Source organism: Ptychodera flava, chromosome 18 (assembly GCF_041260155.1).
Source record: "Ptychodera flava strain L36383 chromosome 18, AS_Pfla_20210202, whole genome shotgun sequence".
NCBI lineage: Eukaryota > Metazoa > Hemichordata > Enteropneusta > Ptychoderidae > Ptychodera > Ptychodera flava.
This window is the reverse complement of record NC_091945.1, coordinates 21944329-21971494: the sequence shown is the minus strand read 5'-3', so window position 1 is coordinate 21971494 and position 27166 is coordinate 21944329. Positions and strand designations below refer to the sequence as shown.

Below are 27166 nucleotides of genomic sequence, written 5' to 3'. Positions count from 1 at the left end.
ATCCCGGATGTGGAATATGGCTGCTGTCAGGTGATACTCAGTGTTGACAAAGGGGACATGATCGTAGTTCATATTTTTAAAGAAGTCGCCGACATGCACATGTAATTCAAGAAAAATTGGTGAGTGTATGCATTTATCAAATGGTGAGTATCATTGAGAGCATAGGGCCCGCATGGCAGATTATAATATTTAACCTGCAAAATTTATCCTGTCAGGAACTTCAGTGTTCATGTAGTGGAACAGTGTAAGGCTTGATTGAACAATCTTTGTCCCTCCCCCTCTGAAATAACAACGTCTAACGTTACCAGCAATTCGACCAACTGTGTCTACGTAGTAGCCTTGGTAAAACAGACAGAGGGCACTCATACAGTCTCATGGCGATGGAATCAAATTTAATGCGGTATCCTTTATGTGAGTCGACCGACTATGAAAATATGAGGTCGAAATGAAATGAATGAATCATTGAAGGGGTGCGAGGGAGGGGCCTGGCCTCACCTAGAGATACATGTATGCATGGAGCAAATAACAGTCCTATCTGCACGATGAAGGGGACTGTGAGCAGATATATGAAAGTCCTTCCTCATTATAATTTTCCTTTCCCTACGTCTAACGACCAGGTTAAATAATCACATTACTTTTGGATACGAAACCACATTGTACGTGCACCGTTAAAATCATGACAAACGTCAACAAAACCATCAATATCATTATTTCTAGCACGTATCTCGCGTTGATTAATGATAGATTTCATCCTTATATTATTGATTGATAAGTAACCATAACATGCAACTTGAAAATTGTTCACATACCACTGCCACCTGAACAGTTCTATTTGTACGACTCGGAGAACTTCAATATTTGTTCTTTGTAATTGACAGTCTTTCAAGTGGAATTCCCCTCTCTCTTTAATACAGGAAAGTTGGGAGGAGGGGGGGGGCTTTACTAATACACTAATAGCCAGTTTTCAATCATATAAAGCTTGCGAAATGGAGACAAAGAAGACATCAGACAGGCATGTAAAAGTCACACATCAGACAGGCATGTAAAAGTTACAAATTATTTACATTCCCTCCAGTAAATTCAAATTCTCCCACGTTTTTGGCAAAATGAGAATTACCTAGGCCTGAAATATCCACATGCCAAAGATGTCAAATTTTAAAAGATGATTAATTGCTGTGTATCAGAACTGCTGGACTGGTCTTTTATATAAGCAAAACCATCACCTAAAATCAACGAGATATACATGTACATGTAGCCCTCTTTCATTTTTTATCCTATTGAAGGGGTATGTGTACTTACTGCACTGCAATACCTAAGATCACAGACAAAGAAAAAAGTTCTTTGTCTGTGCTAAGATACAAAAATCCATGCTACACTGCATGTAAGTCTACTGTGAAGGATTAATGATCACTTACACAGTTGAGTTATCATTTATTCACAGAGAAAATGGAGGGTGCATCAGGGGGTGCTGGGAGTATAGACCCCACAAAGAAAGTCCACACTGTGGATGAACTTCAGTCCAATAGCAGTGATGTCAAACAGGTCGACGGTTCAGCAGTGTTGACCTTTGACTCCAAAGCAGCTGTCATCACAATGAACTATGGAAACGATGTCGACTGCTGTGATTCAGAAGAATCATCGCCATCTGATGTGGAAGATGAGGAGGAGAGAGGACGGACGGACAGTGAAATAAACTGTAGCAAACAGGATGGGGAGGTCCAGTCTAATGGCGACAACCCCGTAGAGACTAACCAAGAACAATCAACTGAGAGTGGAATTGCCGATGTTGAAAATCATGGAAGAGAGAACAATATTGAAACTGAGACAATTATGCAGGATGAGAAACATCCCGATGATGACGAGGAGGAATATTCAAACCAGTTGGCAAGAATGAGGAGTGAGAGATTCAATCCATTCAACAAGGTTCCGTTTCTTGAAGAAAACCACTTTGATTCCACTAACACATCAAAGGCAGTGACAGTTAGAAGTTCAAGGAAGTCCAGTGGTGGCCCAGGTAAATATTGTTATAAATATTGACATATTGACATAATTGACATAAATATTGTCATAATGTCATTATGTTCTCAGTTTACACATACCGGTGTAGCTACAACTCCCATTAGAATCACAAGAAACTTTCTTTTATGTTCACTGGAAAGTTGCGTGGGAAAGCTGAGGTACACTTCAACTCTTGATGCTTAATTGCAAGCTTTAAATTGATCAACTATAATCAGATACTGCAGAGACAATCAGGTAAAAATCTTCCCCTGGTGTATTTCAAACAAAAAGAAGACTATCCATTCTGTCGTAAGCAAGTGTGCATAACTTTAAATATGTAAAGCAAACACATAAAACTACAAAATATTGGTCTGAAAAGCAACCAGAAAGAAGAAAAAAAGCATTCAATACGACAATTTCATGAAAAGTGCAAGTTCAAGGCACATCCTTCACCTTCAAGTCTCACAAGTCTTGAAACTTTAGTCGCAAGATCATCAACTTTTTTGCTCATCATCTTACAAATAAAGCACAAAGTATTCATCCCTGAATATGCAGCTCACATAGCAATGATACAGTAAATAATGTCTGGTGTTGCCTCGGTGTCATTTGCAATTCCTGCTATAGCCGATCTTTTTGACATTGGATACAAACACAATATACTAGTACTTCCAATTTCACTTAAGGTAATATGCACCTCGAAAGTGAAAGACTTAAACTTTTGCTCTAACTTTCCTCAAGGAATCTTTCAACCATTCTCTTTCAAAATCAAGAATAAAAATAGGGGGTCACCATGCAAATTTTTGTACTAGAGAAACAAATTACCCAAGATTTACCGATATTCGAAATTAAAAATGGCCGCCATCCCTGTGTTAACTCTAAGCCTGTGAAAAGTTTTCTTTCACCAAGAGCTTTAAAATGAACCCCCACATGTGGTATATCAGAAGAGAATTGTAAAAGTTTGAGAGTCCGAATATCTGTCCCTGAGGTGCGTTCTACCTTAAATCAAAATTTTGGCCATACTTCAAGTGATTAGGCCTCTGTGGAATATCCTCCAATTTAAATCACTATGTAAGTTATGATTCTTGTTGAATGAAAACTACTAAGTAAAGAGAGTTTATAAATGCTGGTGAGAGTGAGATTCTCACGCCACAATTGACCAATTGACCTTTGACTTCATGCCATTTCTTATCAACCTTTTTCCACCACAGTGATTTCCATTGACAACAATCTTTGTAATCAAAACTAGCTTCATTATGTATTTTGATCTGATGTTTTGTTTCCTCAAGTCTTGAAAGGAATATCACAGTGTTGCTACCTTGTCTTGGTTTCTATTTCTATGTATGAAGTTCATTACTACCTCTTCTAATTTTCTATTCAAGCCAGTTGTTTCTATTCTCATCCCAGATATCTTTCAGTCTTATAATATTACTTTTAGATCTTTTTTTTCGAAGAAGAAAATATTTCCGTTGTTCATGATACTATCGTTGTACTACAGAACTCAACTCAGAAGATTGTGCTTTGATGTTGACAAATTCACATTCAGGTGTTCTACTGTGACACACAGTTATTCAACATATAATCACCACAAACCTTGAGCCAGGTTCTTGTATATAAGACTATGAGGAAAAGCACCTTAACAATTGCGCAATAAGCACCCGAGCACAATATGTGAAATATAGGCATTCGCATGCGTTTCTGAACTACTTTCATTCTGGTTGCTGCGTGCATCCTTATCCTCAAATGCTCCATTTGTAAACAAACCATTGCAACATCTGAAAAACAACTTGCTCTGATTATAATGTCAACAATGAAGCTGGCAACATCAGGTGATATTTCCATTGAAATCTGGAGTAAAAATAAGTGTGTTACTGATGATCACTGGTTTTGATTTGAAAGATGAAGAGGGTGACCTGGAAGAATACAAATGCATACAATGCCACATGAGCCAAGCTGTCACCCAATGCTCAGCTTCAAGTGAAAGTGAATTCATCGCAATATTATTGCAAACTTTACCTAAATACGGTAATAATTCTTTTGTGAATCAAACTTTTTCCAATGATCAGATCTCAGTGCCTGTTCAATGAACTATAATGTACACCATGCAGTTGTCCTGGATTTCCATGTTTAATTTTCGTTAGTGTATGTACGTCATGTTTCAAGTTCTACAGGGAAACCAATGACGTCATGATGTATATCAGTCTGTGACAGAATGCGGTCATCGCTTTTCTAAATCATCAAAACAGAAGGCGATAAGCTTTTTCAATTTGCACACAAATCTTATCTCAAAAAGTTTGCAGTCTATAATTTCAGCTGTAAAGTGTTCCATAAAGTATATAATAAACCTTAATGGCCCCACTACAGGTTTGTGGACCTCAGTCCTGCAACGTGCAGGCACTCCCAAGGTTTGGCCTTTCTGCCATACAACCTCAGTCTGCAAAGCCCACATCAGGGCTGTAAAAGATTATTGAAATATGGTAGAAAGTCTGGCCTATCGTGACCTCTACAAAATTGGAAATGATATCATTGTTCAGTCATGCAAGCAGAAATACAACGAGATTTTTAATGTTTTTATTGGTATTTGACAATGAGGAACAAGTCCATAGATGTGTCTAATGCCTTTGATTGAGATACTCTTTAAAAGTTCTGTCCTTGAGGCCCATTATGTATATCAAATATTTCCTTAAACAATAACATTTCATTTTGTAAAATGTTTTCTCTGTTACCATAAACATCATAATTTACATCGGTACATGCATATAAATCTGTTGCATACCGATAATGTCTGGGTTGAAATTTCCTTTGGTTGCAAAATGGTGCAAAATATGAAGGTTATACCATATATTGCAATGTTCATTTTTTATTTGTGTATTAATGGACATTATGATTGTAGCAAGATCTCCAATTCTATGCACTCACAGTCCTCCATAAGATGTTGCGGCACTGTGCTTCATTGAGCAGCCCTGACCGATCCCATTTGATGAATTCCAGAACAACAAGCTAAAAATACACTCTTTGTTATGGAATAAATTTTGATTTTAAGAGCCATCAAGGTTATAAAAGTTCCGTCTGACCTCCGGGGTTACAAAGTTCAGTCTGACCTCCAGAAAAATAAAAGCTTGCACCACACGACTTGATCTTTCGCTCATCAGAAGAACAGAAAAATAAATTCACATCCCTTGATGGTAGAAAGGTGTACATTTAGGAATTAACATTCAAGTAGTATGCGCCTTGAAAGTGAAAGACGTAAACTTTTGCTCAAAATTTCCTGAATGAAACTTTCAACCATTCTCTTAGCAAATCAACAATAAAAATTGAGGGTCACCGTGCAAAGTTTGGAACTTGCAAAACAAATTACCCAACATTTTGCCATATTTGAAATTCAAAATGGCCGCGATTCCTGTATTAGCTCTATGGGGGGAAATTTTGGATTTTTGAAAAACTAAGCTGGTGAAAGTATTTTCTTTCTCCAAGAGCTTTGAAATGAGGCCCCAACAAGTGGTAGATCAGAAAAGACATGTAGAAATTTGAGAGTCTGAATATCTGTCCCTGAGGCGCATTCTAACTTAATCAAAAATTAGCCTGTCTCATTTGATACAAGATTAAGCTCTTCTGAAGTAGATACTAAAATATCTAGGCATAGTACATGCATATAAGTGTCAGTTTCAGTTCAGCAGTGCCATAAAGGTTTCAAACAATGTGTTATAATGAATGTAAAGTGAAAGGTGAAAATAATCACATCATTTTAAATAATCTGAACTGTAATTAAAGGAACAAGGTTCCCATCTTAGTTCCCACATGCTATATGTAGTTGTATGCATCACACAGTGAGAGGTATTAATCCTCTGAGTGCTGTAATTTTTTCCCACCAAAATTTTAGTGCAACATTTTACAAATTCTTATGATTTTATTCTGTAATTTTTTTGATAATTTTGGACTAAATGGACATTGCTTTTCATTGGCTATACTTTTTGATCAAATTTGGGGAAAATCTGAAAAAACTTAAATGTGTTATATTTTACACAGATAAAAATAAATTGATGGCACTCAGAGGGTTAAGCTAGATATACAGAGTTCTTACAGTACAGGTATAGGTACCAGTATCTGATTAAAATCTAGAGATGGCAACGTTTCAACCTATGCTTGTTCTTTGACATTCTCATTAGCTGCTAGTCACCTCACTACAACTGAACCACTGCCATATAAGATCACATTCAAATCTAGTACTTTGTAGCAGCCAATCAGGTTGCATTTTTAAATGCAATGCTGCAATCCATAACAAGTGGCTGTTGTAAACCTCTTTCCAATTGGTCAGCTGTTCTGGGTCATGTGCAAGATTTGAATGTGAGATCTTCTATGGGCAGTAGTTCAGGTATAGTGAGGCAACTATCAGCTAATGAAGACTGAAATTAAAAAGCTCAGATAGAAACGTTGCCATCACTACATCTGATTGAGGTATGCAGTACAGGAATACTGGTACGTGTAGTCCATCTGTACATGTGTTGTCGGAAGTGTATGTCATGAAAAAGTGATATACCTTCATAAAATAAATCATGATATACTCAAACAGTTCTGATGAACCTTATGCGTAAGTATCAGGCGTGAACTTATACAGTACACCATGATTTGAAGTTGGCATGGGTAACAGTTAATAACTGATCAGCATGTACCCTACCACAGCCCCTCTGTGCATTTACTTATCATAGAAATCAAAGATTGAGTTGTCTCTTCCTGATTAGCCTGTTGGTGACCGTTCCTGCAAAGTGATTTGAAATGCCAATCAGGACAGCTGACCTCTCTCAAAACTAATGTGCAATTTTCAGCGATTTTATGTTTGTCACCACAAAGACCCAGTCCCTCATGAGGTAAGGGATGGATAGACAAAATACATGTAGGCTTTTGTTTGAATGACTTGATTTTTCAGCTCATATGTTGAACAAGAAGTAGGACAGCAATCACACAATATCCCGAAATTAACAGGTCATCTATTTCTACAGGTACTTCTCCTATATATCATCGTAGTCTTTCCACCCACTGTTACATGGCAACAATGAAAAGCTGGAAAGCCAGTGATTTCACTGTACTTTAATTCTGTCATAACTGTTCAGTCTGTGTTTTGTGTATTCCATAGGGAGGGATGCTATTCAAATGACGGGGAGCCTGTCATGTAATGATGTACACCTAGTCGAAATACCCAATTTCTGACAGGTGCCTCAGTGTTTTGTTTGAACCAGTGTGATTTGATAGTGACAGAAGAACCTGACTAGAGGCGGTTATGTACCCAGAAGTTGAATGCCAAGGTGTCAAAAGATCAAAGGACTGGATGTGTGTGATTGTCAAATTAAATATTGCACTTACCTCCAGAGTACACTCATTCACAGGTGACAATGTTGTCATGCTCTTTTCCCTGTCGTGATGATTGTCCAAAAAACGAGAGCTATCAATTTTGACTATTTTGTATTCTTTTGTTCAATCAATGAAACAAAATACATTTTCTTGTTCAAATCCCAATAGTGTGTCAAAGTACACAGTTCTACAGTAGCCCTGCCAACATTATGACTTGTGTACAATATACAATAATATTGTTGACAAATAAATTGTAGTCAGAACTGATATTCAAATGCCAATAATATATCACACCAGACATGAAACATAATCAGGCTGTATCCAAAACTACATGATTTTTGGAGTACTGCAAAAAAATTTATTTGACAGGCAGGACAAGATTATTGAAAATATTGTCAAGAGTTCCACTCTGTGTCACCGTATATAATTAAAGTCATATGGTACGACCTCTCACACTCACGTGCAGCACCACGCAGTTTGGAAAATGTCAACGTTCAGAATATTTTTGGTAAACAAATGTTTTTGATGAGTAGTTTCTGTACGAGGGTATAAGAGCATTCTAGCTTCTTTGCTTTCATAACTCAGTGATGTACCTGTAAGTTCTTCAGCTTCTGTGGTTCCCAGCCCCTTGCACTGGCAGGATTGCTAATTGCTTGATTGATTTATAGAGCTATAAATGCGTCATAAATCGTCTAGAAAATTTCACCACCCACCAAAAGTAAACTGATATCTCAAACAGCCTCGTGCGTCAAAATTATGTTTCTGTCTTGCCATCTTGCGTTGCGTGGGTGGGTATATTCCTGAAAGCTGAAAAAAAGGCAGATGGTAATTGTGTGTCATATGACTGACATTGTCATGGTTGCTTGCATGAATCTTAAAAATTTCAGAAAAAAAATGGTCAGGGAATATAAAGTTGTCATCATTAAAATGGTTTACAGTTTGATCTGTCAATCATTGTCACAGCCACACGAACCAAATGTCAGTTATAGTATACAGACCCCGAGTATTAGCATACAAAAGGGTTTACCTTACATGTCTGTGCTATAAATAACCTGACCTTGGCTGGTGGGTCACATGACAATATTGATGTCCTCCTGCATAAATTATCTGAGACTTACCGAACAGTGAGTGCACCACTGTTTTGGTGTCACTTTCCAATGTTACCCAACACAATAGCTGTGCGTTGCCCTTCGTGTCCGGTGGAAGTGTGTCACTCCCTTCAGTTTTAATGCTGCAGTTTCGCTTCACAGGTATTTGATCTCGTATCTTTTCAGATTTACATTTGTGAACAGTGTGTCATGCCAAGGAAAGTATTGTCTGCGGTTGTCAAAACCACATTTTTTTACCTGATTTATGAAATTCTTGACACGAAAGGATAAGGGGTCACCAGTGTATTTTCTAACATCACAGATCTCTTCAGAATTACTCTTTGTAAAATCAGAATTTGATAAATTAGCAGATCTCACTTGCGCAACCAAGTTCGCTTTATGTGCAAGACTTATAAAAGGAAAATGGATCATAAGTAGGAAATTAAATTTTAATTGATTTCTCATAAGTCTGGGCTGTTTCACACTATTCTTTGCTACCTAGCAAATGAATATATACTGTAACTCTCGCTGACCAAGTGTGTTATTATATTTCTCAGACAGGTAGCCGTTTTGCTGTAGAGTTTATGTTCAGAAAATGAAATCTATGGAAAAATTAAGTCTTTTTGTTGACTATTGCTATTGTCAAGTCACTGGTAGAACTACCAAAGTTTTTGAAAAAATCTCTGCTATATTTTGGCATGTGTTCATGAGCATGTACATGTTTGGTCTATACACATCATTAATATGTGTGGTATGAGTATGTACAAGTACATGATTTTGTGTTTCTTTGTTGTGTGTATATGCAAAGGTGTGTCTTAAACATCGCGGTTACAATTTTATTGGCACATGAATCAATCAAGAATCATGAAAGAAAAATTTTCTTCAAAATTTTCAAATTTGCACTAGGCTGTGTGTTTTTTATGGCCATGCATATAACAGTTGTAGAGAACTGATTTCATCATTCGTCGTCTGTCCTATTTTTGTCTCTTGTGGTCAAAAGAAAAAAAACTGTTTACAACATCAGTGTACTGAATCATTTTCCTACCTACATCAGCCAAAAGAAGTGTTTTTTTCATGGTTTTTGCAATCAGTAAGTGATTGTCATTATTTGTAAGTAAAAAGTGAGTGAGGGATCTTTAGATAAGGTGACATTCTTATAATGATATTTCTGTCGCGTTGACAGGAGCATGTATCTATTGATGTGAAAACATTCTGGCCAAATGGTTTTTGACTTTCTGAGTAAAAGAGTCTCCGTGGGATTTGAGGAATTTTAGAGCAATTTTTATATCTGAAATAGGTCAAATCAGATCAGCTGCTAGTGTCTTAGTTGATTGCAATGAAATAAATCTTGTATCTGTTCACTGGAAAAGTGCAAGTGTTCATAGATAAAGCGCACAACATCTGTAATTATTGACCTCACAATAATAATCTTTTGCATATTGATTAGTCAAGATAGTTGTGATTAAAATATCTACTGAAGTATGATAATGTAGGTTATGTAAATGAGGACTGCGACATTTTTTATCTGACAGCCTTTCAATTGAAGCAAATCTTCAGTCTCTGAAACATGTCTTACAACAGATGTGTAAGCTGACATGCAAATAAGAGGCACTCACACAGCACAGTGAAGTGGCCTTCGATTTCTCTCTTGAAACAAAGTTTTCAACAAGTATATCAGACTCCTGCATTTGATAATGAGTAGAGTATCAGTAACATCCATCATTAGCTGATGTCATTTAGGTTTCCACGAGAGAATTAATTATATTGTAGTGTATACCTATTCAGCAAATACTTGTACACAATGGTCATGACAAGTGATGTGAAATCTAATGAAACATTACAGAATGCTGTTTCTCTTTTACTGGCATAAGAGGTACAAGCATAGCAACCCTGTGAAAGATAACAATGTGTAATTGGTATATCTGACAGTGGTAAACAGTGTTGAAACCCTCTAAAAACAGAGCATAGATAAATAATAACATCAAAACAATGCTATGCATTAGTCAAGTTTCGTGACCCCTATATTATGTCACATCATGGTATTTGTGAGGGTATGATACTATGAAGTAACCAAAATTAAAACATTTTCATCTGAAAATAAATTCAGTGCAGAATGGGGTAAACATTTCAGGGTATTCAACCGAACAGTCAATTATTGTAATGTAAGAGCACTGAGACATAGAGCAGTGCGCTTTTTAAGCATAAATGTTTGTTATTATTATTATTACTATTATCCATACCAAATGAAGATAATAGGGTGTAAGGTCATGTCAAGGTCGTACACTGTTACTAGTATTATAATCACGGAGTATTGTCTGATATTTCTGTTCCTCAACTTTGCAGCATCCTTTCTTGAATCTGGCATTGTCCTTGACAGTGACCATGACCCAGGTCATAGTTCAAAATCCAGTGAAACCAGCGACACAATGACAGAGTCCAGTCTGCCATCAAGTTTCACCGACTTTGAGGGAGAACTTATCAATGCTGAGCTGGGACTTACAGAAGACCATTTTTCTCATCCTGAGGTCAGTAATTTCCATGTATTAAAACCGTGAAGCATTTTTTCATTGGCTAGTTAACACAAAGCTTTGAACTTAGAGGCAGGGGATCATCGGAACTGCACCTGTGCAACTTTCATGTTAAGAAAAAATGTATTTTATGAATGATGTCTAGATGCATCACTTCAACATAGCTGCAACATTTAAATTTTAGGATGTGCATTGTGACAACCATGTTTTAACTTTCATCAATAGCCAACGTACCTCTGATACAGTGTTCACATTGGTAGTATGGGTTCCATACCACCTTTGATTGCAGTTCCATTGACTCCTTCCCTTCAAAGAAAAGTGTCATCAATTTATTCTCATATATTCTGAAAAATATAAATGCGTAAATCTTTTAAAGTTTCAAAGATTTCGCAAGTCGTCCACAAATCCCGTTATGTGTTCATTCTCTTGCCCTCCTCAATGAACATTCTCTTCTGCAATGATAAGGACTGTGTCCACCAAGTTACTATGGGTATCCTCCACTTGTCACCATGGATACCACCCATTCCATAACCACAATCACTAGAAATCAACCACTTACAGCAGGGCATCTTAATAAAGTTAATGTTTGATTCTGTCAGTTCATATGCTTATATGATTTGCTAAATTTTATAGTTGATGTAATGTCATTTGAACATTAGCCAACTGCTTGGATAACTACCACCTGAGAGCTGTGTGCATTACTCAGTTTGAACATCTTTAACCCTTTGAGTGCTGTAATTTTTCCCACCAAAAATTTTAGTGCAAATTTTTACCAATTTTTATGAATTTTTCTGTAATTTTTTGATAATTTTGGACCAAATGGACATCACATTTCATCGGCTACAGTTTTTTATAAAAAATTTTGGCAAAAATACAAAAAGAATTGACTTGGGTATATTTTGTAAAGGTGACGTAAATTGACTTTTGCACTCAAAGGGTTAAAAATTGCCTGCCTTTCGTAAAAACCACAAGCGATAAGTGTAATTTTAACAACATAAATCACACTTCGAAAAAGTTTCACTTCCGTGTCAGTCCTGCGGAATTTTTTACATCACCATGAAAAATGAGTAAAATAACTAGCACTGACGAATATTGATGTTGTTTCTAGCTTTCACTAAAAATAGTAATTTCTCATAAGTTGCAGTACTATAAAGTAGTGACACAAAAGAGTTTGACATTTTTCCCATCAGCCCTAATCCCAATCTGCACTAGCCTGTTTTGTACGGAAGTATTTAAACCATGAAGTGCAAGCTGGGCATTACATGTATGGTACTTCCTCAAGATATATAGAGATACGGCTTATCTGGCATCTATGATATCTTACCCAGGAAACAAGTCATGCCAAACTTTCAGTTTCACCCTGTCAGCCAACTCTGAACTTAACCATTCCAAAAAAAGAGGAACTCTATATAGGAGACAGGGAGACAGACAGACAGAGAAAGAGATACAGAAAGAGACATAGGAAGATACAGCATGTGCATACAAGGGGCCCCTTTGTCCCTTTTCATTGTGTGTGCAGTTTATTCTTACATCACAAAACACATGTTAAAGAAATTTAAACTAAGGTATCAAGACACATTTCAAGGAGGATTTGTATACAAGAACAGGAGCTTGTCAAGTTTTGCCAAAATTAGAACTGAGTGAATGGCACACTATTATTATCAGTGGTTTCTGTTGTGATCATGGTAAGACTTCAGATGAGGTAAATTTATCCTGTACTATAGTTGTCTAAGATTACGAAACACACCGTCCACCAGTGCTTTGACATCAAGGAAAGCGTGCTCCTTCCTTGTGTCACTAATATTATGCAAAGTTATCTTGTATCAGATTTAGCCATAGGCAGTGAAGCAGAAGAACTTCCGTGGAGGGTCCGTGACGTCATTAAAGCACTGAGTCTGATTTCCTTATCATGAAACACTGTAATGAGCCCTTAAAGGACCACTAGCTACAACTTTTGATGATATTTTTCACAGTTTTTGTGTTTATATGTCTATTGCAAGTTCTCATTCTACTCCCCAAAGCATGTTGAGATGACAGTGTTAACCCTTTGAGTGCTGTAATTTTTTCCCGCCAAACTTTTAGTGCAACATTTTACCAATTTTTTCAATTTTTCTGTAATTCTTTGATAATTTTGGACCGAATGGACATCACATTTTATTTTCTATAGTTTTGCATCAAAATCATGTCAAAAATCTGAAACTTTAATGTAACATTTTACCAATTTTTTAAATTTTTCTGTAATTCTTTGATAATTTTGGACCGAATGGACATCACATTTTATTTTCTATAGTTTTGCATCAAAATCATGTCAAAAATCTGAAAAAAAAATTGACTGGGGTATATTTTCTTAAACATTGACTTTAGCACTCAAAGGGTTAAGCTTGTCAACTCAGCATGTACATGTGTGAACTGCACTGCAATGGTAGTCATATTGACTGGCTGTGAGAATAGAAACACATCAGTATGTTTGATTCTGAGAGGGTCTTTGAGTCACTCCAAAAATGAGTGTGTTTCACAAGGCTATAGGCTGAGAGAAACAGACTTTTTGGGCAGTGATTTACAGAACCACAGGGAAGCAAGTGTATGATGTTACCTGAATATGGTCTGTCAATATGTATGTTGTACTTTAATTAACCCTTTTCCTGCCAAGTCCATATTTCACCACCAGGTCAAGATGGTTAAAATTAATGAAACACATCGTATTCCATATGATGTATTTTAACATAATACTGTACATTTGAAGGCTGTTGAAAACATAATACTGTAAAGTTGATTTTTTTTTTTGACAAAAGATGCTATAACATACCAAGCCAAGTGGGTGAAAATACGTCATGTGTTTTGGCTCAATACCGCTTTTTACTGACTTGGCTGATGGGGAAGTGATACAGTTATTACTGTCTGGCAGGAAAAGGGATACTTCATCCATTTTCTCTTGGAAATCTTGAGAAATTTCTCTATAAGTTGTTTTTTGCAGAGGTAACCGCCATCTTTGTTTACATTTTTCAGAATGTGCACATGTCTAGATGAGGCTTTTTAAACTTATCCAGGAAACCTTGTTACCAGGTCCTGTAACAGTTGTAAAACTGTTTAATGGTAACTGGCTTTTTGTTAGTATGGGCACAAAAATGATTCATACAATGTGAAAATAAGTTGACAAAATACAACATTGACTGGATGAGGTGTGGTACAATATCAAATGTTATGCACAGAACCTTCACCATATCAGGTGAAGCCAGTTTAACCGGTTCACCCCCAAGTCCCTGTAAACAGGTTCAAAATCTCAATTGATAACAATGGGTTTGGGCCAAACCATTGTGGTGAAAGGGTTAATGCATTGACTGGAATGCATTGAATAACCCACGTCTGTTACACTCATATGCAGGCATCTGAAATATTAATTAATCCCGCTGTTAGTGATGTTACAAGTAGTGAACCAATCTCTTGTATGTTTGTATAGGGTTACTTCGGCTTCACCAAAGTTGAAGAACTGCAGTTGGCCATAGAGAACTGTAAGGAAATGGCTAAGGAGGCTCCAGAGAATTCTGAGAAGAGGAAAGAGCTCATCAAAAAATTGGTGCAGTTAAGAATGAAATTACAGGAACTCAAGGTAAGCTGGAAATACTTTTATCCCCTTTATCTTGCCAGGCTTATCACTTCCCTAATCTGCTATAAGTCAGTGAAAAGCTATATTGAGCCAAAACCAATGCATATTTTTATCTACTTGGCATGGTTTATGTTATAGTGGGTTAACACTTTGAGCGCCAAAGTCTATTTTTGTCCTCTTTATAAAATAAATCCAAGTCAATTTTTCTCAGATTTTTGCCAAAATTTTCAGAAAAAAATCATGGCAAATGAAATGTGATGTCCATTTGGTCCAAAATTATCAAAAGATTATTGAAAAGTTCATTAAAATTGGTATAATTTTGCCCTAAAATTTTGGCGGGAGAAAATTACAACGCTCAAAAGGTTAAGTCTGTAAAAGTCAGATTTATGCATTATTATACATCTACCATCGAGAACAATAGAATTTAGCGTGCGCTAAAAAAGCCGTACGGAATGCGCGCCCAATCCGTAACACGTACAGTTTTCAAGGCGCCCATTCCCTGCGGCTGTATCTGCGCATTCACTGTAGAACGGTTTCAAGGGACCCACTCGGACATTGGCGCCGCGCATCGCCCTCCGCTTCGCGTCGGGCGATACGCTGCGCCAATGTCCTCGTGCATCCTTTGCGGTATTTTCGTAATAACCTCATAGTATCTGTGTTTTCAGGGCCTTCAAATGTTCAAGTTTGTGTTAAATGCAACAGGACAAGTTATGCCTCATATTTATGGTTTTAAGCAACTTTACCCATAGTGACATATGAAGTACTCAGCCAGAAAGTGATAACATACCGGTATACTTGAGGTGAACAAGCAATTAGAACAGTACCTTAGGTAGAGTGGCCATTTGATCCAAGCACCCCAGTAGCAAATTTGGCTTTCCAAAATCACCATTGAAGACGATAGGGATGAACCAAACTTATGTTTGGTTGGTTGTGGAAAGATTTGTCTTTTCCAACACCCAATCAAGATACTGAAAACAGTGTATGTTGAATAAGGTTGAAAGCCAGAATAATCCATACTTCAATATCTAGGTACTGAGAGTGAGACATTCACCAACACAGTTATACCAAAAGACTAAAAGTTTCACGGTCACCTATCAACAGAGCCAATCATACACTGGTATTTACAACCCCCTTGCATTTATTACATGGCTGTGAAGAACACGGGTATATGGTGAAGGGTCCAGTGGCCAGCCAGTAGTGAGATATGACCAGCCACTGGAACCTTGACCATGAATCGCTGGTAAACTAACAGTTTGGGACATCACCAGAGCAAATTTTTTTGCAATCTGTGAGCGATTGAGTTATTCAGGTAGGCGTTAGAGCAGAATCCAGTTGATTTCGGCCGAAAATAGTTAGAAAAGGTAGTTTTTCGTGCGCGGTCCAAATTGGGACCACGTCCGCCGGATTTTCCTATGAGAGTCAGCAGGGCTGTGGTGAGAGGCCGTATAACGCCGGGAACACACAGCACAGTACGCAGGGCTAGGGTATACTAATATCACAACCACCTGATTTTTTCATTTGTGTCGATAGGAGGGGCCAGAGGAGGAGGAACCTGACACCAAAGTGACACTTGGACATCGTTTTAAGAAGAAAACTACCAAAACAGCCAAGCATCACTGTGAGAAATGTACCAGCCTGATCTGGGGGATGATTCAGACTTGGTATAGATGCAAAGGTTTGTTCACATATGACAATCAGACATCTCCAAAGCATGCATTTGAAAGTCCCTTGTGTGTCATTCCACATGAATATCTGTTGTCCGTAAGTTTGTGGAACAAATGTTTGCCCTTTGCGTTGTTATATGAACTTTGTATTCAGTTGTCAGCGGAATTTTTCATGCAGAGCCAAATGTTTAAGAAAAATAGCAAATTTTGGACAGAAAGGCCTTGTATAAATTCTCATTTCTGTATGTTTACTGTGCAGCAAGTATTTTTAGACGTGATGGTTTGCTGACTTCATAGTATACTTACTCTGCAGTGCATTATTCTCTTCAACTCTCTCACAAAATGTTTGTATCATGTGTCCGACAACTTCCCTTAGCGCACTCCTCACACATAAATAAGATGCCCGACCAATCTACACAAAATGTCTATACTATAATATTTCCGAAGTCGCTACCATGTTTTGACTGACTCTGTTGAAATTTTCAAGGAAAAAGTATCAATAATGAAATATATGTATTTTGAAATTTAAATCTACCTGCAGGACTTAACACTGTTTGTATCTACGAACTTCTACATGTATTCAGGACAACTTTCCAATTGCCATTGGTACCCAAACAAGCAAGGCCTGTCTTTCGGTCGTTACAAAATTCAGGAATAAGTGTGTAATTATCCAAAATGACCATGACTCTGACGTTGTTTATTTGTCTTGCACAGGTTGTGGGTACACTTGTCATTCCAAATGTATGAATTCCATTACCAGGGCATGTATAAGCGGAAAGGTAAGTGCAGTGTGCCCTCTACATTATGTGAGAGAGAGAGAGAGAGAGAGAGAGAGAGAGAGAGAGAGAGAGATGGTCACAACCTTTTGAATAAAATTACAAGAAGAAATTTAGTCCATATTGCATGATCACTGTACTTTACTGTACCTAACATGACAGACCGTAGTAACAAAGAGAAAAGCTGTTTGAGAAAGAAAGTTTGTCATTTTGCATGTAGTGATATGTAACTGTTAAAACATATGGAAATTTCTGAAGTTCCTGTTATATACTGATTCAAAGACATCAGAAATTATGAGTGCAATTGTGAGCGACAACAATTCAGGAAATATTGGTTGCAAATAGGTTTTAAATAGTCAGTACACCTGCACCCAAATTTCCTGCAATATTACATGTGTATACTATATTTAGCAAAACGGAAGTTGGTTATCAGGAGTCTTTGGAAACATGCTTCTCTGATGTCAATTATTGTGTCAGTTTTTACCCTCTCTGTTACTGTCTCTGTATTTCAGCTTGCTACATCAGCGTTTGTGGTGAATATATGTCCAGAAAGTGGTCTAGCGTCTCAGTCATTCAGATGTGCAGAATGCAAAAACCAAATATCAACAAGTAAGTGCTTCTCTCCTTTTTGGAGGATGGATCCTTCTGATGGCAGTAATGAGGTGAAAATTCAGCAGTGGAGCAATTAGGTTGCTTAGCAGAGTAGCTGTTTATCTGTGTGCTTTACACCCTTCACCACCATGGTTTGGCCAAATCCCATCGTTATCATTGGTGATTGTGGACCTTTCTACAGAGAATTTGGGGGCGAACAGGTTAATAGAGACACCAGATTTTATGTTTTTGTTGCTGTCCTTTGCATACTGCTGTTCAATCTTCTTCTCCCTCTGAGATTCTGAATTTGTACAAAAATACGTCTCTCAGAAAAGTACATCAATCCAATTGTGTCAAGATTTGACCTCCGCATTGTGAATAGATCTCCCAAAATCAATGAAAAACTAACGGCACTTTCTGAAAAGTTTTGCCATTCAAAAGTCAAATGAGTTTAAATCAAAGTTCCGAACATGAAATGTTCATTACTGGCACTCTTGTAAACTGACCTAGGGAGTAAGAGCAAGTTCATAAATTAGCGAGCATATAACATACCACAGTGCTGAGTGTCTGTCTTCTTGTGGACTCCCTAACATACTGCCAATAAGCAAAATAACAGAACTTTTGAGTGCATCCACTCAAATTTTAGAAATGGACACGAAATGTAAGATTCTGATGGTTGAGCTCAGAAAACCATTTGGTAAGTTTGCAATCATCAGAATAACTGCTAGTTACAAATTGAACGTATCAACCAACAGTAGCACTGTGTTCTTATTATTTCACAATAACAAAGTACTTTTTTTGTCGATCTTTCCGAACAGCTCATCAAAACTTTCAGACAATACAAGTTTACATATGAATTGTTGTTCTTTTGCATTATATTATCATTGCAATCAGTCCTATTTAATTTCAAAGGGCCTTCAAAAGCGCCCTCTGGAATTGTTACTTTTGCTTGTGTTCTGTTGATGTTTCTTTTCATAGTGTGTTCTCCCAGTCAAAACTGTTTTCACATTGCCCAGATAACACATCAAAGTCTTGCTTCTCTCTCACATACTGATTTTTTTCCGACATTTCAGAAGGCGCCGGTGGCGAGGCACGTCAGTGCGATTACAATGGACTCTATTACTGTGAAGAATGCCATTGGAATGATACTGAAATCGTACCGGCAAGGGTTGTCCATAACTGGGACTTTGAACCAAGAAAGGTAAACAGATGTTCACTACAGACAATCAAAAGTCAGGCTTTCATCGAAAATGAGATATTTTCACAGCGACAAGACATTGCTCTGTGCTAGTATGTGTGTCTTTCATTCACTGTCTGATCAGTTGTTACATGTTATTATCAATCATCCTATGCTACTTATTGTGATATGCACTTCAGTCTACTTACACTACATTTGCAATGATATTAACAGAAAATGGTAGAATTTCTTTAGTTTGTGTTTTATGGGATCATTACCTTCACAATGTCACCACCCCTCCCTCCAAACTATGGTACAATCCTATAAAAGGGGTGGTAAAAGTTGGACTTTACTATTAAAGAGAAATGGGGGTAAAAGGGTACAATAACTTATAGGGCAGTCTCTGTATCCATGTTGCTCTAACCCGTTCACCACCATGGTTCAGCCCAAACCTATTGATATCAATGGTGATTGTGGACCTGTTTACAGGGAATTTGGGGTGAACAGGTTAATTTGACAAATTATTTACTGATGTATGTGTAGCTTTGCTACGCTTAGCTTCTTCCTTAATTTCAAATGTATTTTCTGATACATCCACATAAAGATTGTTTTTTAGATCTTTGTTTAACTATTTCTTAAAGTTTTGAATAAAAAATCTTCAGATGCATTAAGACATTGGAAACATGGGCACCACTAACTGGCTTAACTCGCTTTCTTTCTGTATCCTAGGTGTCAAGAATATCTCGTCAGTTTTTGAGGCTGATGGCCAAAAGAGCTGTCATCAAGATCCAAGACATTAATCCTATGCTGTTTAATTATGTGGAAGAACTCAGTCAAATCAGAGTATGTATTCAAATAAGTGATCTCTTCGTCTTTTGTACAATGCTTTTATCTGATTAGCAATGTGTCCTTCAACTCACTTGATTTCTTAGCTTTTTTGAGTCACTGTGAGAAAGTCTAGCAAATTACCAGTAGACAATTTTTCACTGACTGTTTACTTTTGAAATCAGCAAGTGCCAAGTTCCCAGCTGTGAGTTTTTTCTGTGACAAAAATCCAATGATGGGTTTTGGAGTGAATCTTTCAAATATTGCAGTGCAGTTTGGTATTCGCAAGTATATTGTTAGTTTCATAGCAGTATATCTAATACTATTTCAGTCTAATGCTAAAATGTTGTCTTTCTCTGAAGAGCAAACGATCCCGCAATGTTACAAGTTGAACTTCATCTCTAATCTTGAACTTAATTGGTCGCAATAAAGGTCCTTTGACAAGATCTCCATCCAAGAATTAATTTCAAGATTTGCAGTCTAAACAGTGAAATTGATTTACTCAGCATTGTCTTGGTACAATTTTGTAACATTCATGTTTTCTCAATGAATGTAGATTATGCTGTGTACGCATGCACACTTTATAAATTTTAGTGAAATACCAGAGCTAACATTTGCAATCAATTAATTCAAAATCAGTTTCTGAAACGCTTTCTGACAGGTAAAATAGTACAATGTTCATTCCTACACCAGCAACACTGAGAAATATCTCAATAAGTCCATTGTTGACTGTGCGTTTACTTTGATAACACATCTATAGTAGATGCAATGTACAGTATGAGCTAAATGTACTCTATACATTACAGAAAATTCGAGAAGACATTCTCATGATGAAGGCATATTTTGTGTCCTGTAAGAATGCACTGGAAAATAGAATATTACTGAGAGTGAGTTATTTTTGTTTATCACATCTCTTCCTTTCGGAGGTCTGAAACAAAATAACGTCAGTCATTATTTATGAGCTTTGTTCAGTTGTAGTCAGACTTTACAGTTTAGTTGAAGGTCTGAGAATTTTTCAAGGAATTGAGCAATGTATGCATCAGCCTTGAGGCTGAATTTCTGATCAGGCATTGTGGATTCATGTACCTATGTCTAATAGTTTATGTCAAGCTCTTTTAGATTAAAAGAAAAAGCTTTTTCAAATCACTAGCATAAGAGTTTCAATGAAAAATAGAGAACAACATGCTGATGTCTCTGACTTGGTCTCTTCTCAGCTGAAAGACCGTCAACACTTTGTCGATAATTCTGACATGTACTCACTGCAAGATCTGAGGGACACCCACGATGGGGTGATTTTAGCAGAATTACACGAGATCCACTCGGAGTTCGCCAGACATATCACGGAAGAGTGCAAGGTACGGTAGTCAGTCACCGCCTTGTAACCAAGTGATTATGAACTGAACAGTGACACAGTCCAAATATTCACATCACCACTATTACACATACATGCTATACAGTGTAATGGTAGCATCATTGTGCCTGAAGAACTGACTTTTCCATGGAAAATTATACCCATACTATAGAGGAGTGGGGACACGAGGCTTTAGACGTAGAAAGACTTGCTCAGTTGAATGTTTCACTGTTTCTGTATCTCTATTTAGTGTGACACAAATGTTGCTATATCTTGTTTGTCAATTGTAATTATGCAACTTTACCAAAGGCTCATTTCTTGTGAAACCGATGTCTTCCATTTCACTGCCACACTTGGTTTCTCAATTTTAATTGAACCACTTATTAATAGGTTCCTTGCTTGTATCTCTATTCTTTCAACTGATAGTTCAACACTGATACATGTATAGGTAATTCATACATACTCTTTCTTTTTCTTCAGCTGTGCCATGCCAGGGGATTTATATGTGAGCTGTGTCAGTCTGATGAAATCCTCTTTCCGTTTGATACGCTAGCAAGTATATGTCCAAAGTGCAATGCTGTGTTTCATAGGTACTTACTGTATGTCACAATACTGCAACGACAAACACCACTGAGCTGTTGAAATATGGATTCACTAAATATGATACATGTTTGCCCACAGCTGGGTGCTTTATATGTATTGGTACCACTGATACAAAAATGTGAAGTACAAACACTTACTGGAGATTCTGTGGTAATTCTCAGTTTGGAAAAGTAATGAAGAAGCAGGGAAAGAAATTTGTGTTTTTAAGCTACCAAACAGAGTGAAAATGAGGTGGCAACCACCATTTTCTAAAACATATTAATGGAAGGGTTTTTACAAATTATTTTCACACAATTTGAAATATGAAGTACCGGTAAGGTTTGTGCATCCACAGTGCAGGGGTTCTCTTCTGCAAAAATTCAACCCCACAGGATCCTGTGTAGTTCAGAAAACTTACTCCGTTTGTCGATCATGAACAGTGATCAAATTTTCAGATGTAGGCCAAGGTCACAGTCAAGAAGATAGTGCGATTTGAGCCTATACGATCGTCATAAGTTACCGTTTGTGTACACACATTGTGGTCATTCTTGTTTCAGCAAAAATTCACATCAGTGTTCACATTCCAAACAAAAGGTAGAGACGGGCAAATGTTGGCTCTGTGCCCTTCATTTTATCACTTGAATATATTAAACTTACTCATCTATCAGTCTAGCAAATACTGGTAGAATTATACAATCCAGGTTTAAGTCAGGACTACCTAAACCAAACCTGAGAACTACTAAATTTCCTTAATCCTTGTCTTTGGTACCTCTTTAAGGACTTAATAGATTTACACATCCCTGAATTGGGATAAACCATAGAGATTTTAACGCTATTTTAAAAAAAAGCATGAAATATCAAATATCTATTTTGGTTGCAGGGTATGTTTCAGTAGAAATAATGGAGAATGTCCCAAGTGTTTACGATTTGCCGAGAGAAACACAGAATCTCAGTGATAAATGCCCCCTAGTGGTGAGTAAATGGAAGTAGCCAACACCAAGAAGACAGACGGAACATTCCATGTTTCAGGGAATCAAGGAAAGGGTGATGCATGTGAGAACACAAAAACCATGTGCTGTGCAATGGGAAGCAGGGATGGTTTATGTGATGGTACTGGTGTTCCAATAATTACGATCTCCAGACAAGCTGACTGACAGCGCCCCCAGATAATGGGAAAACAAAACGTGTTACATTGAGGGCAGTATAACATTAATAACAGCAATGCAGCAATCAATGCTACATATTGTGCATATTTTTTTTAAATGCAATTTTTCAAAATGTTAGAAATTGTCAAAAGTTGGCATGTCTTGTAATGTAGTTGTCACTGTCATTTGTACGCTGACTCATTTACACTCAACGAAACATGACGAAATGTCGATTTCCACAGCACTACTTCCAAGCCCTAATGTTAGACCATGATGTTTTGGGTTACGTACAGAATGAATTAAGTGTTCACTAAGTATGGTCTTATCAAGTTATTTTCACATATTCAAAATGTCAAATAAGATTATTTAAATATTAATATTAGCTGTCATAAAACCCATTCACTCTGTGTTGAAATGTTCAATATCATACATTTCCACGTGACTTGGAGAGTAGGATAGGAACGTTTTATTCAACAATCAGATCAAAAATTATTGAAATACATCAAGAGTTAAGCTTACATGTAAATGGAGCTTTACTGGAAATATCAAGTCAAAAAGACTTTTATTACAAAACTTTGTCCTCAGTGTACTGCCAGCAAAGTTGAAAAATACCAAAGAGTAGCTAACACTAGTAGCTTTCATGCCATCTGTCAGAACAGTGACACAAAAATCTAGGTTAAGATTTTCACGTTGATATTTCGTTCATCGCGTATGTCCCACATTGATTGTATAATACAGTAAACCTTTTTTACGGGTCATTTACATTGTAATAAATCTTTTGGCACAGTTTAAGCAGTGTCTACCCAAATTTAAGAGGGGCACCCCCACCTATTTAAAAAGACTGGTGTATTAGAGGATGTAGTGTTTTTAGAAGTGACATCAAACTCGGAAAAGAGCACGGAAATCTAAATTCTTTGGGAAAGCTTGAGTTTGGTTGATATCTGCGGGAAGGGGAGATTTGTATGAAGGAGTCAGTCCCCAATTTTGAAAGCGGGACAATGCGTTTTACTGGAAGGATGAAACCGTACAACATTCAGAAGTTGTTCAAAACCTTACAGATCATGAAAGCCATGCGGGGAGGGAATGTGTAGATGAGAAATACCTCGGGATAAGTATGATTGGAATAAATTTCAAACTTGAAGGTGTATTTATGTGATATACATGTAACATGTGCAATATTAATGTAGATATTTGACTAACAAGGTCAAGGTCATCTTCCATGTGAGAAAAACCCACTCCATATTTTAATGTCAAAAATATCGTTAGTGCTGTATTTTAGACGTGAAAAGTAGCCAGTCCTCTTCGTAGGTAAATAAAACAAAGTGTTACTTTTTTATGTTAATATATTTAATTTTTTTACAGTTTTTTTTTTCAAATGATATGTAAGTGTCTGTTGATCTCATTGCCATGTGATATCTTCTTCAATCCATTCTTACAAGAATCTTTTTTTTGATGTCCAGAACATGTTTTCTGTCATCCAGGATATTGCCATCAGATTACCTTGATGTAAGTGTTAGTGCCTGTCTGAACTTCTCCTCACTCAGTAACTGTCTATGTCGTCAAGGTTTCCTTCTGTTGTTTTTTGTCAAATTAAGAAAAAACGTTTCATGGAGGGGGGGGGGGGTCATCCTATCTGCAGCTGTGTGTGTGGGACCCATGTGACAGGTCTGTTGCTATGCATAACAGAACATCCATTGTGCATATCAAAAATTATAAAATGGCAACTGTTACAAAACTTGTGACTGCATCCAAAGCAGCTTTACATGAACAAAGAGACGCAACCAAAGTTTATTTGGTGAAGTCTTTCAGTGATCGGAAAGATACAGAACTATGAGCATGCATCAAATGCTGAATTGGCTTCACATTTGCTCAATACTCATCGGCATATTCTAGGAAGATGCAATGTTTTATCAACAAGAGATTTGTGCAGCCACAGACAGGATGACCCCCTTCCTTTACAAATGAGAAGCTGTCAGAGTTGTATCAACACCTGACACGTCCAGTGGTCTTAGAAGCCAGTTATATCCATTAATATGTTGGAATTCCCATTGTAACTTGAATCTTCAAACTCCCTGCCACAAAATTGAAGTGTGACTGACATTTTTTCATGGACAATACAAGATGCATACACACCGTGTACTTACGGAGTTTGAGAACAGCCAGAAGATATTAACAATGCATGACAGCCCTGCCAGCTCGCATTACATGCATCCACAGGTCTTAAAGTTATCTTCCGTCAAGTTTTCCCCACATCATTGCTGATACTTACAATAATTTTCAGTAAACCATTCTATTTTAATGCAGTGTTTTTTGTCAAAGACGATAGATGGGTAAAGATGCAGAAAAGATCCATCACTTAGGATGTAGGGAGTGCCAGAAGCGCCCTCTAGTGATTGACGTGGATTTGCTGGTTTTGCTAGACATTTTGTTTTTGGTCAATTTTCTCTCACTGTACAACAGAGAGAGAGTAGGGTAAAGAGATTTGAAGTGGTGACAACTATTACCACTACACTTACCCATGTGTCTCAACCGTAGCAAAACACTAATCTGTACTAAACATGTACGCCATTTACAACAAATAATGTACAGGTTGAAGAATGTTTAATACACATGGCATTGGATCATGAACACCCAAATTGTCCTTAAGATCATGTTTGTGTCAGTATCATATCAATTTCACAATTAGCAAATTTTAAAAAACAAAAGTAAGTTTGGAATGCCTTCAAAAGTGTGTAATCCTATTTTTTGTTCGATATTTGTAACTGTTCAAACCTTAATCATTCAGAATATATCAGTGATTTGTGAGATTTCATTTACATATATTAAGAAATCAGTTGACTGTAGTTTGATTTACTAGTCAATACTTGACTTCTTGTAAATGTTGGAAATTTGTTGATTTTGAGTATGGTGCTGATTTTTTTTGGTTTTCGTTTTTTTGGTATAGAACCTGTTTCTCTTTCTTGAACCTGTGAGTGTATTCAGTTTCTGATGTCAAGTCTTTGCGTGACCATTCAGAAAAAAAAGACTAGGCATTGTGATACCTTGCATCAAGATACACAATAGCTTGTCTTTTTAACCTTTCTAATCATGTAGTACAATAAGTTTTTTGTGACCTCCATGATGAATCTATGACCCTTGACCTTGGAAATGACATAAAAATCAATTAAAACAGTATCCCTTTGTCTCAGAGCACAATCGAAATGTTCCAGTGTCCACTGACTGGCCCATATGTGACCTTACCTTCAGAAACCTTATGCCATAGAGATAATTTATTAATATCGTGACGTGTCATCGGTCAAGTTGATTCATCAACAAGCTCTTTTATTGTACGCAACTCAACCACGTTGAAATTTACAAGGTCAGAGACCTTAACTTTGCAGTCAAATGAAATATGTGAATGTAAAATTGCAAAGTTTAATCAGCAATGTAAGGTGTTTATCAGTGCTTCGTCAGCAAATCATCTATTGCTGATGGCTTAATGGACTGGTGTGAAGGTAAATTTAGTGGTCTTACAACCTAGTGTGGTAGTTCCAGATGTATTCCCAATGTCACAATTCCATTTGTATCCATTGGCCTGCTTGACCATGGTAACGGCAAAACCACTACTCTTGAGCGAAAGATTTTGTTACCTGGAACTCAGACCACGTGATTTGCTCACTAGTCAGTCAATGTGTTTCAACCAGTCTGAGATAATTGGTGTCGGAAATCTGTGTGTGAACCTTGTATTTTATTCTTTGTATTAGATTTGCAGTAGATTTGTATGCGAGTTAAAGTCGCCAGCTTTGACGTCATTTTAGTTGTTTTTCAACATTCATAGACTTCTGTTGATTTGCCATGCCAACTCCACTATCTGAGTGGTCAGTCCCCACAGCTCTACACACAGGTATAACATTGGCTCTCTACCTACCATTTACTGTGGTATGCCGGTAAATGGGTGTATGGACCTGAAAAAGCTATCACAGCATTTATCTGAAATGCAGCTTTCAGCAGGATGAGCAGCGCCCTCAACGCAGCAGTATGCCTTAGTCGGCAAAATAAAATGCGTCATCTCCCACATAAAACCAAAATAATGCTGAAAAGTTTGCAATCTTTAAAAAACACTTAGAATAACAGTGTGATGCAAAACTTTCAAAGGCAGGATAAATACACAGACACACTGCTAAGCTTTCTGAATGTCAGGAGATTACTGATATTACCTTTCTTCGTAGTCGGTATTTTGACGGACCTTAATATATCAACAGACATACTGCTTCAAATATGCAATTTCACCTTCACGTCACAGGCATAATTCAAGATATTTGAAGTCCTACAATGAAGTGTTTTGATGTTTAGAATAGAATCTGCAATCATCCTTGGCAAGGAATCTTTGTAATGCTATCTAGTGACTTTTGTGTCATTTTTTACATTAATATTTATTTGTGGAATTTAGAACATGTTGCCATGTCTTCCTATTGTTATTCAAATTAAATATTTTACATAATGTAATAATAATAA

General features: G+C 37.0%; 1 protein-coding gene across 4 annotated transcripts; it reads left to right on the top strand.

The window, feature by feature from the left end:
- On the top strand, positions 1 to 27166 carry LOC139117158 (differentially expressed in FDCP 8-like). Of its 4 annotated transcripts, none has more exons than XM_070680029.1 (14): positions 4 to 119; positions 1442 to 2014; positions 10773 to 10954; positions 14415 to 14564; positions 16092 to 16236; positions 16940 to 17004; positions 17514 to 17610; positions 18239 to 18289; positions 18666 to 18793; positions 19499 to 19612; positions 20401 to 20481; positions 20809 to 20949; positions 21426 to 21535; positions 22408 to 27166. In XM_070680029.1, exons 2-14 carry the CDS (start codon positions 1447 to 1449, stop codon positions 22481 to 22483), a joined length of 1908 nt encoding a protein of 635 aa, XP_070536130.1. In that variant the 5' UTR covers positions 4 to 119; positions 1442 to 1446; the 3' UTR covers positions 22484 to 27166. The 4 variants fall into 4 exon arrangements, with proteins under 4 accessions (XP_070536132.1, XP_070536130.1, XP_070536128.1 ...); XM_070680027.1 differs by having other exon boundaries at positions 22 to 143; XM_070680031.1 differs by lacking the exon at positions 18239 to 18289 and having other exon boundaries at positions 1 to 119.

What these genes read in the sequence shown, in the direction of transcription:
- LOC139117158 (XM_070680027.1), top strand. An exon ending in ACCATTTTTCTCATCCTGAG is followed by an intron (nt 10,955 to 14,414) that starts GTCAGTAATTTC and finishes ATGTTTGTATAG; the next exon opens with GGTTACTTCGGCTTCACCAA. An exon ending in ATATCACGGAAGAGTGCAAG is followed by an intron (nt 20,950 to 21,425) that starts GTACGGTAGTCA and finishes CTTTTTCTTCAG; the next exon opens with CTGTGCCATGCCAGGGGATT.